General features: G+C 57.7%; 1 protein-coding gene across 1 annotated transcript; it reads right to left on the bottom strand.

The window, feature by feature from the left end:
• Positions 1-3,598: 3,598 nt before the first annotated feature.
• On the bottom strand, positions 3,599-16,855 carry IL21R (interleukin 21 receptor). Its single transcript, XM_021700393.1, has 8 exons — positions 16,807-16,855; positions 14,297-14,399; positions 11,865-12,064; positions 8,907-9,052; positions 7,687-7,864; positions 7,308-7,407; positions 6,295-6,379; positions 3,599-4,366 (listed from the first exon to the last, which is right to left on the bottom strand). Exons 1-8 carry the CDS (start codon positions 16,853-16,855, stop codon positions 3,599-3,601), a joined length of 1,629 nt encoding a protein of 542 aa, XP_021556068.1.
• Between the last annotated feature and the right edge of the window lie 861 nt (positions 16,856-17,716).

Genomic DNA, 17,716 nt, shown 5'->3' with positions numbered 1-17,716 from the left:
TCCTTCCTCAGGTTGGGAGGAGAGTCCTCATTATGCTAGGACACTTCCCACTGCAAGTGACACAAACCCACGTCAGACCCACTTAAGCAAAAAAGGGAAACTCGCAGCTCATCAGCCCAGTCAGGACAGGCTGGGTTATGCGGTGCTGACACACAGCCCCCAAATCTCAGTGGGTTACAACAGGGATTGATTTCTTGCTCACGATACATGTCCATCTCGGGTAAATTGGAGGCTCTGCTCTCCATGTCTCCTCCCGCAGGGACCCAGGCTGATGGAGCAGCCGCCAGCTTGTCACAGCTCCCGGTGGCAGAGAGGAACAACACTCGGGAGAACATCACAATGGTCAGGTACATGGTCTGGTCCAGAAGTGAGACTTACCACTTCTGCTTACAACTCCCTGGCCAGTCCTGGTCATGTGGTACCATACCAGGGGGGCCAGAAGGTGAAGAGCATAATGACTTCCACACTTGGGTACCTCAAAAGTCCATGGGGGTGTGGTTTCAGGCATGGCTGGATCCAGGAGCTCAAGAGATATTACCAGGAATCAATCTCTGTTCCCAGCTCTGCTTTCTTGTGTGTTGGCCCCACCCCACAGCCCCGGGCTTCAGTCCATCCCTACCGCTCGGCAGTCCTAGCAGAAAGAGCACATGGACCAGTTTGAGTCACGTGTATGTCCCAGAACCAGTGGTGTGGTGGGGGTTGGGGTGGCATGGAATGGTCTGTCGGCCACTCCCAGAGCTGGGGTCAGCTGCCCCACAAGGACGCTGCATGGACAGAAGCAACAGGCACCCCACAAGTGTTCCCTCTTGACCTAGGTCCCTCCCAGCTGAGCAAGGGGAAGAAGAGCTGCATTTGGGGTCAGGAGACCAGAGTTCGAGTTCTGGCTGTGATCTTTAATTCAGTGTGTGACCTCAGGCCAGCAAGCCTCTGGCCCGTTGTGCGCCTTCACTTCATTCGTCACATGGATAGCCCTGCCCTCTCCGACCCCGCAGATGGAAAAGGGCTGGCCCAGGAGGAGAGCATGGCTTCCGTGCACGGGGTGTTGTTATCAACCCTCCTGACTCTCTTAAGAGAGTCACTGGCAATTGTGGCCTGGACTCTGGGTGACGAGAAGCCACCTTCCCCACCTCCAGGTGCTCAGGGCAACATCACACCTCCAGGCCCTTGCTCAAGCTCTTCCTTCTGCCAGAGAAGCCGGTGCATCTAACAAGTCCTATCCATTTGTCAAAGTCCAACAACCACCACCTCCTCCTTGAAGCCCTCCAGCCCCTCCCGATGCCCCTCGGGGCTCCCATCAGTGGGGCACTGGGGCTGGCTCGGACCACCTAGGAGGGTTGATGACACACATCTCTTCCCAATCCCACTTGGGGTTGTCGGGTTGGTAGCTTGAAATTGGCCATGGTGGAAGCGTCTACACCATGGGAATAAAGCACACACGACACCCTACAAATCGGGCTTTTTTGAGTGCCTATGTGCCAGGCTGCAGGTAGGGCAGGGAACAAAACAGAGGAAGTTGTTGCCCTCGCGGGGCTTATATTCGACTTACAATCCTGGTCTCTAGCATCTGTTTCCACCTGTCCATCCGCGTTCTTCCTTCTAGCCTTTCACCATCCCTTCATCCGTCTGTCCGTCCACCTGCCCACGTAGCCACCGGTCCCTCATCACCTACCCACCCACCTCCTGCTAACCCACCCTCCCAGGAGGACCAGCTCCTGCCTCCTCTTTGCAGCCCGCTTACCAGCTGAGTCCCCTTCAGAGACAGAGTCGGTGAGGAGCCACGCCTGGCCCAAGCCATAGCCCCTGACCAAGCCCCAGCCCTGGCCCCCTGGCCTCCTGGCCCCCTGGCCCCCGGCCCAGAGCTCTGTGCGTGGGAGAGCTGCGCTGACTCCCCTGGGGAGCCGGTGGCTCAGGTGGCCCTGGAACCCACTGGCCCCAGGAGGATGTGAAAACCACAGCATACCTTGGCCCAAGTGTCCCCGGGGGGTGACAGTGGGGGATGGTGAGGGCTGCTCGCTTGTGTCAGACTGTGCTCCCGTGTCAGACTCGAGCTCCCAGCTGAGCCTCACTTTGATCCCAGGTCAACAGCCCCACGGTTGAAACCATCGATGTTCTAGAACTTTCAGTACCCAGGACTCTCTCGGGGACTCCCCCCCCCCAACCACCCCATGTTACAGATGAGTCACGGTGAGGCTTTCTGCAGGACTGACTCCCACCAACAGGTAGCTCAGGCTCATCCAAGAGGACAGACAAACCAGAGCTTTTACCCTTTGGGTTCCGCCCAGCAGCCCGGCCTCCTGGGAGAACGAGGGCCCCGGGCAGTTCCAGGCTGGGGCAGGGATGTCCCCGGGCTCTGGGAGCCGGCCAGCCTGCTGAATCAGACTCTCGGCCTCCCTAACCCTGCTTGGCAGGCTCGAAAAAGACGCCTCTAAAGGTGAGCACCCCGACTGGGAAAACAACCTTTGGTCTTGTTTGCTGTTTTTGGTTTTGGTTTGGTTTGTTAAAGCGTGAGCTGCATGCAGTCTGTGGTGCTGATGTTCGGTAAGGTGCCTTCAAACGTGGCCAAGATAGATTTTCTTAGCGTCTCAATTCGCATTTTGAACAGACTCTCTGAGAAATCGTCAACAAGACCTTGACTTCCCCCTGATTCCCGGGGATGAGCAAACAAGATGCCAGAGGAGAGGAGGGCTGCGTCATCACCGCCTGTCTGCCCCTCCTCCACCACGAGTGCCAAAGGAACCCCCCCGCACCGTGTACCCCAGAACCCAGCACATGTACTCGTGACCGATAAATATTTCTTGGGAGCATAAGGGGAATAACTGAGTGGGCAGCCGAAGCCAGCAAATCTTGGTCAGTGGGGGCTGTTTCTAAGGGACAGGCTGACTTGAAGCCTGGAACCATCCCCCGCCCCGCCAAGTGCCCCTCTGCGGGCAGGACAGCCCCAAACTGTGGCTGCTTTCTCACCCCCGCCCACCACCAGCACAAGCTTGGTCTGGGCCCCAGAAGGAAGGAAGCTGAATTTATTGAGGGTCTGCTCTGCTGCAGCCTGTACAGTGGGTGACCTCACCGATTTCTCCCCAAGGGGGGTCATGCCACCTGCAGGCCTCCCCCCAGTAGCCAGCCCAGAGAGGGGAAGCGGCTGGCCCAAGGTGGCACAGCCCAGGGGCATCACAGTTGGGATTCAGACCTCTGTCCAAAGGCCCCCACAAACCTTCCCACAGCCAGGGTCCCCATGGGCTCACTCCATCCCCTTCCCGTCTCCCTGAGACGTGAAAAGGAACAGCAGGGACTTCTGACGGCTCCTGGAGGCAGGACCCGCAGGGCAGGGTCCGTGGGGGGCCGCCCCACGTCCAGAAAGGAGGGAGGCTGTCATCGTGTGCACACAGTCCCAGACACATGTGCGTCTTGCCTCCGTGCCCACGGGCACCTGCTCCTGCACATGGACACACCCGTGCGCTCCCGGGGCCACACATGTGCACCAGGCGTCAACCAGGCTCAGGGGCCCCATCTGGGGGCCCAAAGGTCGCAGGCCTCTTTACCCCACGGCCCAGGCGAGCCCAGCTCTGGCTCTGGCCAAATGGCTCTGGACGGCCGGTCAGCCTCACTGGCTGGCCTGGGGCCCGGGTCCCTCGGTTGGCGGGGCCATGACCACCCACTGGCGGAGGTAACTCCTGGGGGGCCCCTCGTCCCGGGGGCTGGTGAAGTCACACTCCACAGGGCTGCCGCAGTCAGAGCCCGCGAAGCCACTGTCAAAAGTGTCCATGTCCAGGCTGGCGGGAGGCGAGCCCGTTTCGCTGTCAGACGCCCCTCTGGGGGGCCCGCCACTCCACGGCGGGCCTGGGGTCCAACCTGCCTCATCTTCAAGGGGCAGCTTTAGCTGGTCAAGGAGGCTGCCAGGAGGGCCTCCCGGCCCGGCAAGGCCACCAGTCGAGACGCAGCCACAGGAGAGGACTGTGGTCCCGGTGTCCAAGAGCGGGTCCTCAGTGCCTGAGCCGGGCTCCAGGCTGGTGTCCAAGTTCAGGGCTGGGTAGCCGTCATCCCCACAGGTGCAGGACCAGGCACACAGCCCCTCCATGTCTGCTACGGTCACCGTGTTGATGGACAGTACGCTGTACACTTGGTCCTTCTCCTGGCTATAAGCCGAGCCACCCAAGCTGCCGGTGGTGGCAGGGGCTGGGCCCCAGGAGTCCGGCTCAGGCCCCTCGTCGGCTTCTACCAGGTCGGTGGGCTCCGGCAGAGGCATGGGCTGAGGCCCTTTGGCGGCGCTCTGAAGTGGGCAAAGGTTGAACATCTCCAGGGATGAAAGCACCTCGGGGCTCTGGGGTCCCAGCTCCAGGCTGGAGGCAGTGAAGGGTGCACCCACCCATTTCTGTGTGAGAGAAAACGGAGACGGTCATGACAGGACGGGGGCAAGGAGGGCATGGACAGACAGACATAAAGCCAGACAGAGCCAGCAAGAGACAGAGACATGAGAGGATAAAGAGAGCACCAGGGGTCAGAGCCATGGTGCGCCCCTATCCGGGGACCCTCCTCACCACTGTCCCTTCCTCCCTGGGCCTCAGTTTCCCCACCTGCAGGAGGGAGCCACTGCCCTCAGTAGCCTGCCAGACAATCAGTGCTCGGGGGCCTGGGGTCTTCATAGGGCCTGGGTAGCAGGGGCCAAGATTGCTGAGTTGTAGGGACATGGGGGTGGGAGGGCCTGAGGTCTGGGCGACAGAGCCGCCACCCGGTCCCCTGTTTCATTTCCTCCGGGACACTTCTTGAAAACGAACATTCTCCTGTTGGTGTCCCCACTGGAGTGGACACTTGGCCAGGGCAGACGCCTCGATTCTTCTGGTCCCAGCTGTGTTCCCGGAGGCTCACACACTGCCTCGCATACAGTCGGTGCCCAATAAATGTGTATTAACTAAATGAACACGTGGAGGGAATCGGTGACAAGCCCCTGGGAAAGGCCTCTGTGTACTTGGTGGGTAAGGGATGTGGAACGCTGACGGACCGAGGCAGCGCCCCCAAGCTCTGAGCATCCCCCACCCTGCCCTCACTGGCCTGGGGTCCCACTCATGACACAGGGTCTCCATCCGAGTGGCAGTGAAAACCCCTGAGAACCAGAATCTCCCAGTTTTGAGGCTGCTGCCTCAGAAAACATCTCAGGCCCCGGGTGAGACGCCCCCCATCTGCCAGTGGCACCCACTGCCCAGAGCTGTGGTGAGGAGTCGTTGCATTCACATCTCCGAAGCTCCTTGCAGAGGGCCGGGCACATGTGAGCATAGGGGGAGTAAACACCGAATAGGTGTGGTATCTGAGCTTCAGGGAAGGTGCAGAGGAAGGAGGAAGGTCTCTCTCCCCCACCGGGGGTGGGGGTGGGAGTCCAGGCTGCTCCCCTGCCTCGCGAAAGCCGCTTCCCCACTCGGAGCCTCGGTCTCCCCAGGGGTGCCCTGTGGACGATGGAGCACCCCCCACCCCCACCCAGGGGCCGCGATCAGGATGGAAGGGGCCGGGGGCGCCTGGGTGGCTCAGTTGGTTAAGCGACTGCCTTCGGCTCAGGTCATGATCCTGGAGTCCCGGGATCGAGTCCCGCATCGGGCTCCCTGCTCGGCGGGGAGCCTGCTTCTCCCTCTAACCCTCCCCCCTCTCATGTACTCTCTCTCTCTCTCATTCTCGCTCTCTCAAATAAATAAATAAATCTTAAAAAAAAAAAAAAAGGATGGAAGGGGCCGGGGGTAGAGGGCGCTCAGTGCAGCGCCAGGCAGACAGCAGGAGCTCAGCCAATGCTCTGGTCCACGTTTCCTGACATCCAGGCTCAGCGGGAGTGGGCGGGCTGCCCCCCCCAAGTCACCACATCCTCTCTGCGGTGGGCCCTCCCATGTGGGGTGGGTGTTGAGCGGTAAATGGGCACAGACAACCGTGGGCGCCGGTGGGTGACGGGTGGTTGGGGCTTGGCGGGGGGTTGGTGTGTTTGGCAGGTGGGGCCAGACCCTTCCCAGAACCTGCTCCGTCTCGGGGGCTTCTGACAAAGAAGCAGGAGACCCGTTTGTGACTCAAGGAACCACCGGGCTCACCCCCTCCCCCAGCCTGGCTCCTGGGTTGGGAGATGCTGCCCGATTTTGTGTCATTCTTATACCAGTTCCGCCCCACCCGAATTATTTCCTGCACTCTGCAGATGCAGAGACCGGGGCCTGGCTGGGGCCCGGGCGCTCTGGGCCTGCAGGGTGGAGCTGGGGTCCTGGGGCGCAGGTGGAGGTAAGCTCCCAGAGGGTAAGAGGCTCCGCGGTTTGTCACAGGCTGAAGGGCACTCACCTTGAAGTCTCCACTGTGGCCCACATAGAGGGGCTGGAAGAACTTCTGTGGGTTGGGCACCTGCCCCCACACCTTCTTCCACAGCCTGGGAGGGCAGAGACAAGGTGAGCCCTCACCATTCCCCAGAGGGCAGCCTGGCCTCCCACCCAGGGACTCCCCAACTTTGTCCTGCAGGACACTCAGCACCCCCCAAAGCACACGCACGCACCTCCTTTCCACCTCTCTACCCTGGGCCTCAACTTCCACATCTGTAAAATGGGGGCAGCAAGTCTCATGCAGGTGCCCGGAGTTTAAGCGCTTGGCTGCCTATTCTGTGCCTGGCAAATGCTGCCCCTTCTGAGCCTCAATTTCCTCCTCCACCACCAGGGATGAGCAAAGGGCCGGTTCCACAGGGGTGTGGGGAGCCCCAGCACCCCAGCACCCAGAGAGCGCTCCGTGATCTTCATTATTATTCGCATCGCGCTCTCTCCCCCTCCAGCTTCTCTGCCTCCATCTCTGTCAAAGCCTCTGGATGCAGATGAACACATCGAGCTGGGTGTCCAGATCCCCCCCACCCTTGCCCAGGGCTCAGCAAACCCTGGTTGGAGCAGAAGGGAAGGGGGTGGGGTGGATTATCCCCCACGACCTGGCGGCCCTGCGTGCCCCCCCGGGATGCAAAGCATAAACGTCACCGGACAAGATCATAGCCTAGGTCACTGTCATGAGCACTGGGGCAGACTCCACCTCAGAGCTGTGCGGCTTTGGGCAAGTTCTTTGCCAGCTCTGTGCTTCCCTGCTTTTGCCCCATTTGTCCAGGGGAGGTAAGTCCCGAATGGCAAGCTCCTAAGGCTTGAAGGTGAAGGTGAGGTGGGCGCGCTGCCCGGTGCCCAGTGAACAGGAGCTGTTTCTCATCACCGTCATTGTCATGACCACTGTCGCGATGACAGGCTGTGTCCCCCAACCCGGGGTGGTTATAGAGGGGCTGTGGCCCAGGCTAACCCCCTCCCCCTGCCTCCCTGAATCCCTGGCCTTACCTCCAAGGCAGGTGGATCTTCAGGCCTAAGAAGACGAGGATGGGGAGTATGAAGACAAGCAGGAGATAGAGCAGGTAAATGTGCCAGCCTCCCTTTATCTCTGGGAAGGAAGCAGACACTGGGTAAAGTGGAGCCCACCTCTCCAAGAGGCCACGTGGGGCGGGTGTGGGGGGCAATGGGTCTGGGCTGGTGTGGAGGGCATGGGAAGGCCGCGGGGGCCTGGAAGTGGGGCGGTCTGGGATCCTGCTCCCACCCCCACCCCAGGCAAGCCACTTCATCTCACTGGACCTCTGTGTTCCCATCTGCAAAATGGGGATAATAATTCCCACTGCAAGGAGTTACGAAGAGCACCAAGCGCCCTGCCAGGAGCCACACCTACCTTCCGGCTGGGTGTCAAAGGTGACCGGGTCACTCCACTCACTCCAGGTCCCCTGGAAGGAGGAGCCGGGCTGGGGCCCTGCGCGGATCTGCACCTCATAGCTCGAGTCACTCTGGAACTCCAAGGGAAGGAGAGACACGCTCCTCGAGTCCACCGAGATCAGCTTTCTCCCTGGAGCCTGCCAGCACACAGGGAGGATGCACCAGGTCAGGCTCAGCCAGGCCAGCCCCGACCTCCAGAAGAAGCACCCTTTCCCAGCCACCCCGAGAGGGGCTGAGGGTCTCCTGCAAAGGCCCCGCTCCCTCCACAAGACCAGGCTCAGCTTGCGTCCCATCCACTCCGGTGGGGGCGGCACAGAGCCACGGGCACTGCCTAGACCTTGTTTCTCTCTGACCCCAGCTCTCCCCTCACAGTCCTGGCAGGGGACCCTCCCGGCGAGGCCTGGGACCGGCCCAGGAGTAGCAGTGGCCCCTCTTTAACCAGAATCTTTAACCAGCAGCCTTCCAGACAGTGGTCACTTTTGGAATTGTTCCATAGTGGGCCTTCTCAACAGCAGGCATTTTTGCAAGTCTTGGACCACAGGCCTCTCAGCAACGGGTATCTCTGGAAGCCTTCCACGGGGGACATTCCAAACAACCACATGTATGAAATTCTTCAACTGGGACCTCTCTGAAGGATGGATCATTCTAGAAGGCTTCAGCCGTGACTGTTCTGAATAGTGGGCCCTTTGGGAACTCTCCAACGCTCTAAACAAGGATACTTCTAGAAGTCTTCACCTTGGAAATAATGGTCCCTCTAACACTGGACTTTCTTGGTTATTGAACTTCTGGAGCTCTTCACCTGTGGCCATTCTAAGCCAAGGGGGAAGGCTCCAGCTGGCCCCATTTCTGAAACTTCCTCTGCTGTGACTATACTAGACTCCGGGAGGAAACCTGAGGATGTGCTACCCTCTTCCTCTCTGGCATGCTGATCGAGGAACCAGGGGCATGAAGGAAAGAATTTTGAGGGGCCTCCCACCCCAGGGAGAAATGAGGGGGGGCAGCACGGGGTGGGAGGGCGGAGGGGAGAGCTTCCAGCCTCGGTGGGTCCTTGGTTCCATTCTTGGCTGTGAGTCACCAGCTCACCTGTCGCTCAAAACCTCCTCCCCACCACCAGTGCTCCCCAGATGCTCAGCACGGCACCTCCCATCCCTCCTTCCCCCAAGCCTCTGCAAGCCTCACCAGAGCCCGGGGGCCTCCCAGCTTCCTGTATCGCAGCTCATACTGCAGCTTGCCCTTCAGCGTGAAGAAATCGTAATTGGAGCTCCAGGAGATGTTACAATACTCCGAGAAGGTCACGGTCACGTTGAAAGGGGGGGACGGCTTGACTTGAAGGGAAAAGCCAGAAAGATAAGAAAGGGGTGAGATTGGGCTGCAGCTGAGAAGGATGTGGTGGCAGGAAGTTCTCTACACCCGAGCCGGTGTTGGTGGTGGGTCGGGATCCGTACCCCCGTGTGACTCTGGGCGAGGCAACCCCTGTCTCTGGGCCTCAGTTTGTGCATCCGAGAAATGAGAAGTTCAGACCACATTGGAGCTGCAGCTGCAGGGGTGGGAGGGTAACAGAAGTGGGCGAAGCAGGTTTGGGGTCTGAGGACATGTAAGCAGGATGCCACACTCAGGCTGGGCAGGACTGCAGACCAGGGTGGCCAGAGAACAGCCTGGAATCCCACATGGGGGAAAGCTCTCTCCAACATTAAAGTTTGTTACTAATCCGGGCGCCTGGGTGGCTCAGTCGGTTAAGTGTCTGCCTTTGGCTCAGGTCATGATCCCGGGGTCCTGGGATCGAGCCCCCTGTCTGGCTCTCTGCTCAGCGGGGAGTCTGCTTCTCCCCTTTCCCCAGCCTCTGCCCCCCCATACCCCCCGCCCATGCCTCTCTCTCTCTCAATCTCTCTCGTGCATGCACACGCTCTCTCAAATATCTAAATTAAAAATCCTAAAAAAAGAATAAAGTTAGCTCCTAATCCAAAAACTTGCTAAGCGACGTGTGGGCCAGAGGAACCGGTTCTGCGTTTCTGTTCTAAACGATGACATCATTTTCTTTTAGCTGCAGCTTCCCAGAGAAGCCAAAGACTCTGATTAGCATTAATGCTAATGAGATATCATTAATATTCATTAATGCTAATGACAAAAGCGAACAGTACTGAGCTCCTGCCGGGCTGTCTGCAGAGCAGTCTGACCCTCCTCAGTGGCCCTGCGTTCCGAGACTTCTGGAAAGTGCAAGGGCAGAGGCCTGAGTCACAGCACCACACCCTCCTGGGTGCTTCCCAGGCAAAGGTCAAAGCCGGGCCTCCCATTCTGCTCCATCCCAAATTTGTTTCATGAAAGTGAGCGGGATACAACACGGTTAGATGCCTTCATTTCTTCTCTTGTAAAACGGTACCAGCTCCCCAGCTCCTCTTTCATGGGGTGACAATTCTCGGGGACCAAACTCAGTAGCAGAAGGAGGTCCCTTCCGGGAGAGAGAAGCCAGAAGCTCCTATCCCCCGGCTCCCTTCTTCTCTTCCACCTTATTTGCCAACATCTAACATTTTCTGCATTTCCCTGTGTGATCCTGTTCACCATCCGCCCCTTCTCTGGGATCTGAGCTGCTTGGGGCCGGGGTTTTGTTCTCTTGGGTCAACGTTGTGCCCACGGCTCCCAGGACAGAGCAGGTGCACCAGAGGCCCTGGAGAAATACTTATTAAATCAACAAACGAAGCTTTCAGGGGTTGCAAAAAGGAACTCTAAAGCTGCTTACTTCTCTGCTCGAGTTGGGAGAAGGTGCACATTCCCGGGGCCCCATCGAGGGCTTTTCTGTCTTTGAGCCATGGGTCCATTTGGACTGGACTCATTCTTAAACCCTCTTCCGTCTTCCCCAGGCCGGGTGGAGCTCTCCACTTCCCTGTGTGGCATGGGCTGGGTGGCGTGGACTGATTCAGGGAGGGATTCGGATGTTTGCGGAGCCTGGTGCCCAGGAGGAGGAAAGGGCCGGAGTGGGTGGGGAGCCGAATGCCACCTTCTGCCACATCTGGGCACAGGTGGGCCTCAGACCCTGGCAGGGAGGGCAGGAGGGAGGGGTCGGAGGGAACCGTGACTTGGAGCCCCCTGCAAGGCAAAGTAGCTCCTTCTCTGCCCTGCACTCTGCTCTGCGGGGGAGGGGTGGGGATGCTGCCCACCCCAGCTCCCCCAGAGGCAGGAAGGTGGCCCTGCTCCATAAGCTTGCCATGCCTGGGTCCAGATGACCAAGTGAGCATGTGTGTGCATGCGTGTGCATGCATGTGCACGCATCAGCATGTGTCTGAGAGAGAGTGTGAGCATCATCTGTCCAAGCTGTCCAGGCCAGGAGTTGTTGGTAAGACATCTGTGCATCTGAGGGGGTATTTAGAGTGTGTGGGTGCATGTGTATGAGTCTGGGTGTGTCTGGGTATACGTGAAGCTCTGAGCACGCCCTCTGTTTGCAAAGTGGCGCAAACCTGGACCCGCAGAGTGTGAATGACAGACGTCCTCTTATCTTCTTGCCCCACTGTGGGAATCTGGGGATACGCTCCCAGTCCGCAGGGTTTGAGCCTCCCCAAGGGCAGGTCTCTCTTCGAGGTCCGCTTACATGCCTCTGGGCACGGGCCTCTCACCCGCTCCCTGGACGTTCCCCTTTGGGGGCACACACACACTCACAGTTACCTCCTGTGCTCTTCCCTGCCCTGCCCTGGCTCTGGACCCATAGAACAGCTGACTTCCCCGGCCAGGCCTCCTCCCTTCCTCCAGGGTGGAGGGAAACTCTGGGCCTCGGAGCTAATAAACAGGAGAAATCTCAGGGAAGCCTTTCTCCTGTGACACGGCCTCCCCCGCTTGCCTCAAAACGGGGGCAGAAGCCCAGAAGGGCCCTCACTCGACAAACAGTGAGCCAGTCCGGGGTCACAGAGGGGCAGGTCCTGGGCCCCGGTCCAGCTCCGTTTCAGGCCTCAGCTGCCTCTCTTTGGTTAAGGCCCAAACCTAGGTATCAACCCATCACGCCTTGGTTGCGCTTCTACGCAACAAACTCGAAGGGGAAATGAGCTCCTAGGACAGGTCAGTTTTGATGATGGCGGCGAGCTGGCCCGCGGCGCATGGCGCTCAGCCCCGGCCTGGGTTCTCCTCTGTTCTGGGGTCCCCGGGAATACTCACTGCTCTTAGCCAGGACGAAGCAGCCGCACTCCTGGGAGGACCTGCCAGACTGGTCTGTGACGTTGACACTGAAAATGTCGTCGGCCATGAAGTGAAACACATCCATGTGGCACGTGTACTCTGCGTGCGTGGCATTGTGGGAGGACCGGTGGAGGCTGCAGGAGGTGACCTCATCCTCCAGCTCTCCATATGGGTCTTGCCTTCAAGGACAGAGCAGCCGGTCATGCCTGGAGGCCGGTGGGGCTCCATGCACATGGCCAGAAGCTCGGGGCTGGGGGGCATTTGAGGTGGGGCTGGGGCGGGGGTCACCTGGTCCACCAACACTATTCCAGGGAAGGTGTTCCCTCCCACAAAGCATCCCTGATGGGTTGCGTCCAGGCTTGGCTTGTGTGCCTCCAAGGAACGAGGAACTCACCACCTCACATAGGGCAACAACTTGCAACTTTGGAAATTTGGGCCATTCTTGCCTAGACTGAGTCTAAGTCTGTCCCTGCCAATCCCATCAGCTGGATCACGGTCCTATAGGAAGGATGCTAAGCACCTCAGGTCTCCTTCCTGCCCTCCTTCCACCCAACATCCCCGGGATACCCAGTGAGTACCTGGGCTGAAGGCCAAGGTAAGAACCAAATGAACCTCATCCCCTGCTCTGGCTGAAATTCCAGGGAGGCTTTTGGTATGGGGTTGGGAGCACTGCTCTGGTCTTTTTACTCCCACTAGGCATTAAGTGATGAGTTTTTAAGTATGTATAGGAGTTCAACAGATATATTTCCCTACCTACACCTTCAGGCTCTGAACATGACTACCCTTCAAGGCCAGTATGGATGTGTAGACTCTGTTCTCTGCTAAATATTTGTTAGAATAGAAACTTCTGCTCAGTCAATGCAAGTCTCTTGCACAGGAGCCAGGGGGGCCTTTAAAACCCCCCCGTCGCTCCCATGCCTAAAATCCTCCAGTGACTTCTCACCACCCATACAGGGCAATCTGGGCTCGGCCTCCCGCTCACCCCTGCTTGTATTCTCCCTCACACTGACTCACTCCACTCTGGCCACACTGACTTCCTCGCTATTCCTCAAACTCACCAGCTCTTCCCCACCTCAGGGCCTTTGCATGGGCAGTGCCCTCTACCTGGAATGCTCACTGGCTGCCTCCTTCTCAAACAGAGAGGCCTGCCCTGACTGCCCACCCCCATGTCACTCTCTCTGGACCCCGTGGCCCTGGTTCCTGTTCTTTATAGCACTCACTGTCATCAGAAAGCTTCCTGATGGCTGCTTATGTGTTTATTGTCTATTTCCCCAGACACACCCTGCTGCAGAACTTCTGGGACCTCCTCAGTCTTGGGCTCTGCTGAACCCCCAGTGCCTGCAAGTGTCTAGCAGGAGGTCAATAAATGTGTTCTGGATGAATGAATGTATGAATGAATTGAGGATGACAGATTTTCTTAATCCTGAGCAGCTTATGAACAAAGATTCTCTCCTTGAGCAAGCTCTGTTCAGGCTCCTCTGAGCAATTTCCTCGACGAGGCCCTGACCTTTGGGCTTCCATGTCATCTCTCCTGTCCTCCACCTCATCCCCCGGGTGACGTCTGACCAGCCTGGGCTGCCGTCAGCAAGAACCTTGTGACGTCATGTAGCCAGAACCTACCCCCTTTCCCCTTGATGTGGCCTCTTGGTAATTTTCCATCTACTGACCCCACCCTGCTCCTTGGCTCTAAATCTCCCCTTCTCCTTGTATTTGGGGTTGAGCCCGATCTCTCTCCCGACTGCAAAGCCCCATATGCAGGGTCCCTGCGCCTCTGGCAGTGGTCTTGAGCCAAGCCTCCCCTCACCGTTCTTTAACAATGTGGACTAATAGGGGCCTGTGGATTTTGGAATCAGGCTGCCTGTTTGAATCCCAGCTCCACCATTCACCGACTCTTGGTTTCGGCTCAGGCCATGATCTCGGGGTCATGGGATTGAGCCCCGGTTTGGGCTCCGTGCTCAGCACGGAGTCTGCTTGGGGTTCTCTCCCTCTGCCCCTTTCTCCCCTCCTCTCTAAAATGAATAAATAAATCCTTAAAAAAAACCCCACACAGTTAGGGCTGTGTGGGCAAGAGAGTATGGCCTTTGGAGGCAGACGGAACTGCCCCGTGGCCTCTCAGCTGCACGCTCTGGACGAGCCCCGTGAGCCCCGTGTGGCCGTCTGTAAGGTGGCCGGGCGATTCCCCACTAACGAACCATCTTTCTTGAGGCAAAACCAAAATAAAAGAGCCAGAGTTGGTGACCTTGCTGAGAGAACCCTCAGGAAGTGGACCTATTATATTGATTGTTAAACTATCTGCAGGGCACATAGTAGGTCCCCCTCGGTCTGTGGTCCCCAGCGGCCCTGCTTCACCCCAGCCCTCCTGTGGCTACCCTGAGTAGCATCCCCAGGGCTGCTGAGGTCCGGCCACTTACCAGGTGAGGGTGAGCGTGCCGGACTGGAGGGTCCTTGTCTCTAGGGTGCAGGTGACTGTTTGTAAGTAATCGGTGTAGCAGACGAGGTCTAGGCAACCCCAGGCTGGAAGATTAGGGGAGACAGAGGCTGTCATGGGGGGCGAGGCTGTCCGGAGGTTGCATGGTGCCTCCCCCCTTTGCCCCCTCAAGGGCTGGAGGCTGACTGGAGGCACGGGTCCCCAGGGCCAGGACAAATATGGCAACGCACAGGGCCTCTAAGATGTGGGCTTGGGGAAGGGGGGTCCCTGCCACCTGAGTATTCTTTGTGTGACCCCTGAGTTTCAAGGCTGGCTATTGAGACAGGATGCTCCAAATGTGAATTGTAATGATTCACAGCAGCTGGGACACAGACCTCAGGGAGGCCGGAAGTACGTCAAGGGAGGAGGAAAACAACCCAAACCAAGAAGTCCTCGAAAACTCTTGACAGAATGTCCGTATTAGCCTCCTGGCCAAACCGCCACCACGACCACTGCCGCCGAGTGACACAAGGGCTGCTCACTCAGGCTGTTTTGTCGGGAGACTTCATGCTCTCCCACCCCCAACGTTAATTGCTCCCCTTTGTTCTAAAATTATAGGTGCAACCATAATCGAAATTTCCATGCAGCCATAATCTAAATTTGCAACAAAATAAATATAGTAAGTTTGAGCTGAGTTTTGTTCTGTAAGATTAAGTACCAACACTGCTATTTCTCCCCCGCCTACCCTCCAACTATTTACCAGAAACTCGTTCCCCTTTTTAAGTGGATTCATTCTTAGTGGCTCTTTCCTATTTTTCCTCGACTAATGAAGACCCAAGGGGTGGTGGTATGTTCCCTTCCTGGCCCTCACTTTAGGTCAGAAGCTGGATTCGGAGCCAAGAAGACTGTTGTTGGAAGCACCCTTAGCTGGCTGCCATCGCCATTTTATAGACAAGGACCCAGAGGCTCTGAGACTGGACCACACCTCCTGTCTCTCTGCGTCTGGGCTGCTGAGATTCTCACCTGGGAAAGAAAAATCTCATCTGTGCTGTTGTTGCACACGGAGCAGACATCACTAATCGATCACAGATCTCTCCCTCGGGTGACCCTCAGAATCCCCCTCAGCACAGGTGGCCCGGCAGCCACCACCAAGGGATCTGAACTGTGGCAGTGAGTCCTGCGCTAGGAGGAGCCTTCCCCTGGGGAGGAGCACGGGGTCTGCCGGTGGGCATAGGAGGCCAGTGAAGGCACTTGGTGGAGAAAAGAGGACTGATTTTGGTGGGGCCTAAGCCCGGGGCTGCGGGAGCCACCATGTGGCTATGTATTCTCCGAGTTTATACCCTGGTTGTTCTAGCTCAGGGTTCTAGAACTTGGGGGAGGAGCTACTGTTCCTAGCTAGGCTCAAGGTCACCAAGGGCTTGACAAGGTTAGTCCCAATCTTGAACTGGAACACTGCAGAGGGGACAGCAGCCCCTGAGCTAGCATGGATGTGGCACGAAGGACCCAGTCCCCTGGTCTATAGCCCAACCCCTGGGCAGACAGCCCCGGGGCCTCCCTCGTCCAGGGTTATCAGAACATGCAAGAGGCCCTGAGAGGCCAGAACGGTGGACACGTGACTCACGACTGCTCCGAGTCCCTCGTTGTAAGCTGGGGACACTGGCCCCTTGGAGGGCAGGGGGATATGTGGGTGCATCAGGGACTTGTTATTTGTGCTCATGGGATGTGCGTGGCGCCCTGGCGGGTGACCCAGGACAGAGTGCTGGTCACTCAGAAGGGGAAAATAAAAGAGCCAGACATCTGTTTCCTGAAGAAGCTATTTGAGGTTCTGGGTCTTTCGGTAAAAACCAGAGAGAAATGCAGAATCAGCAGAGCAGAGGCTGAGGGACCCCTGCCTCCAGTCCAACCCCCATTTGAGCCTGTATGCTGCATCCCCGCCTCCTCTGGGAAAGCCTCCCTGATCTCTGAGCCCAAGTCTAACTCTTGGCTTTTCCCAGCTCTGGTCATTAGCTTCTCTCCCTCTGACTGCAACATCCTCTGGCCCCCTGGGGGTGCCTTCCAAGGTTTGGCTACCTCTCTTCCCCCTCCCTTTCTCCACCTCCTTTCCTCCTGCCCACCCCCAGCTGGGGACCATCAGTGTCTGCTGAGGATTCTGTGATTGTTGATAAACATCTCCTAGGAGAGTCATTGCACAAAGAGAAATTGAGGTTAGACCAAAGGCAGGACTTCCTCCCTCTGAGGGTTGGGAGCCAGCCAAGTCAGAGAGCTGTGGACAGAGAATCAAGTTTCTTGTCCCTGCAGTGAGATATGAAGACCTCAGCTGGTGGTCTGGTCCCTGTGGGATTCACATGAGCCATAGGGCTCTCTGGAGGGACAGGTTCTAGTTGACCGATAGCTGGCTAGGCCAGCCCAAGTGAGCAGATGCCACAGACTCCGGCCTGTAGCCTCTAGCCGTGCCCTGGAGCCTATGGACCAGCTTGGCCCTCTCCACCCACAGACCTTGGGGCAGATACTCACCACCCTGGAGCATTAGCAGGAACAGAGCGACCGCTGAGCCACACGGCATGCTGACTCTCAGGATCCTGGAAGAGACTTAGAGTGAGAGGGTGCACCTGGGCCTGGGGACCAAGGGACACTGAACAGCATCCCTCTGGTCCTCCCTTGGAAGACTTACTTCAGATTCTCAGAAAAATAACAGTTGGAGGAGCCCGTGGAGGGTCCCAAGGATTCCTGCCCCTTAGAAGTGGCTGACTCGGGCGCCTGGGTGGCTCAGTTGGTTAAGTGACTGCCTTCGGCTCGGGTCATGATCCCAGGGTCCTGGGATCGAGTCCCGCATCGGGCTCCCTGCTCTGTGGGGAGCCTGCTTCTTCCTCTCCCACTCCCCCTGCTTGTGTTCCCTCTCTCGCTGTGTCTCTCTCTGTCAAATAAATAAATAAAAAAAATCTTTAAAAAAAAAAAAAAAAAGAAGTGGCTGACTCGCCCCTTGGACCCCATTTCTCCCACCTTCTTCCTGTCCCCTAACACAGTCCCAAATGAGAGGTGATTTATTTTATTTTATTTTTTTAAAGATTTTATTTATTTATTTGACAGAGAGAGACACAGCGAGAGCAGGAACACAAGCAGGGGGAGTGGGAGAGGGAGAAGCAGGCTTCCCACCGAGCAGGGAGCCCGATGCGGAGCTCGATCCCAGGACCCTGGGATCATGACCTGAGCCAAAGGCAGACGCTTAATGACTGAGCCACCCAGATGCCCCTGAGAGGTGAATTTAAAGAGGGAGGCTCCTAGCTAGCTGCTCTCCTGCCCCTGGAAGCCTAAGGATGTAGTGCTATGCGTGAGAGTAAACGTGGGCATTTATCCACCTGAAAAAGAGAGAGGCAGGGAGGCAGGGAGGCGGGGAGGGGAAGTTGGTTGGAAAGCGGTATTTGAC

The sequence above is a fragment of the Neomonachus schauinslandi genome, chromosome 5 (assembly GCF_002201575.2).
Source record: "Neomonachus schauinslandi chromosome 5, ASM220157v2, whole genome shotgun sequence".
Lineage (NCBI taxonomy): Eukaryota > Metazoa > Chordata > Mammalia > Carnivora > Phocidae > Neomonachus > Neomonachus schauinslandi.
Note: the sequence above shows the minus strand (reverse complement) of the source record. Positions and strands in the feature narration are given on the sequence as shown.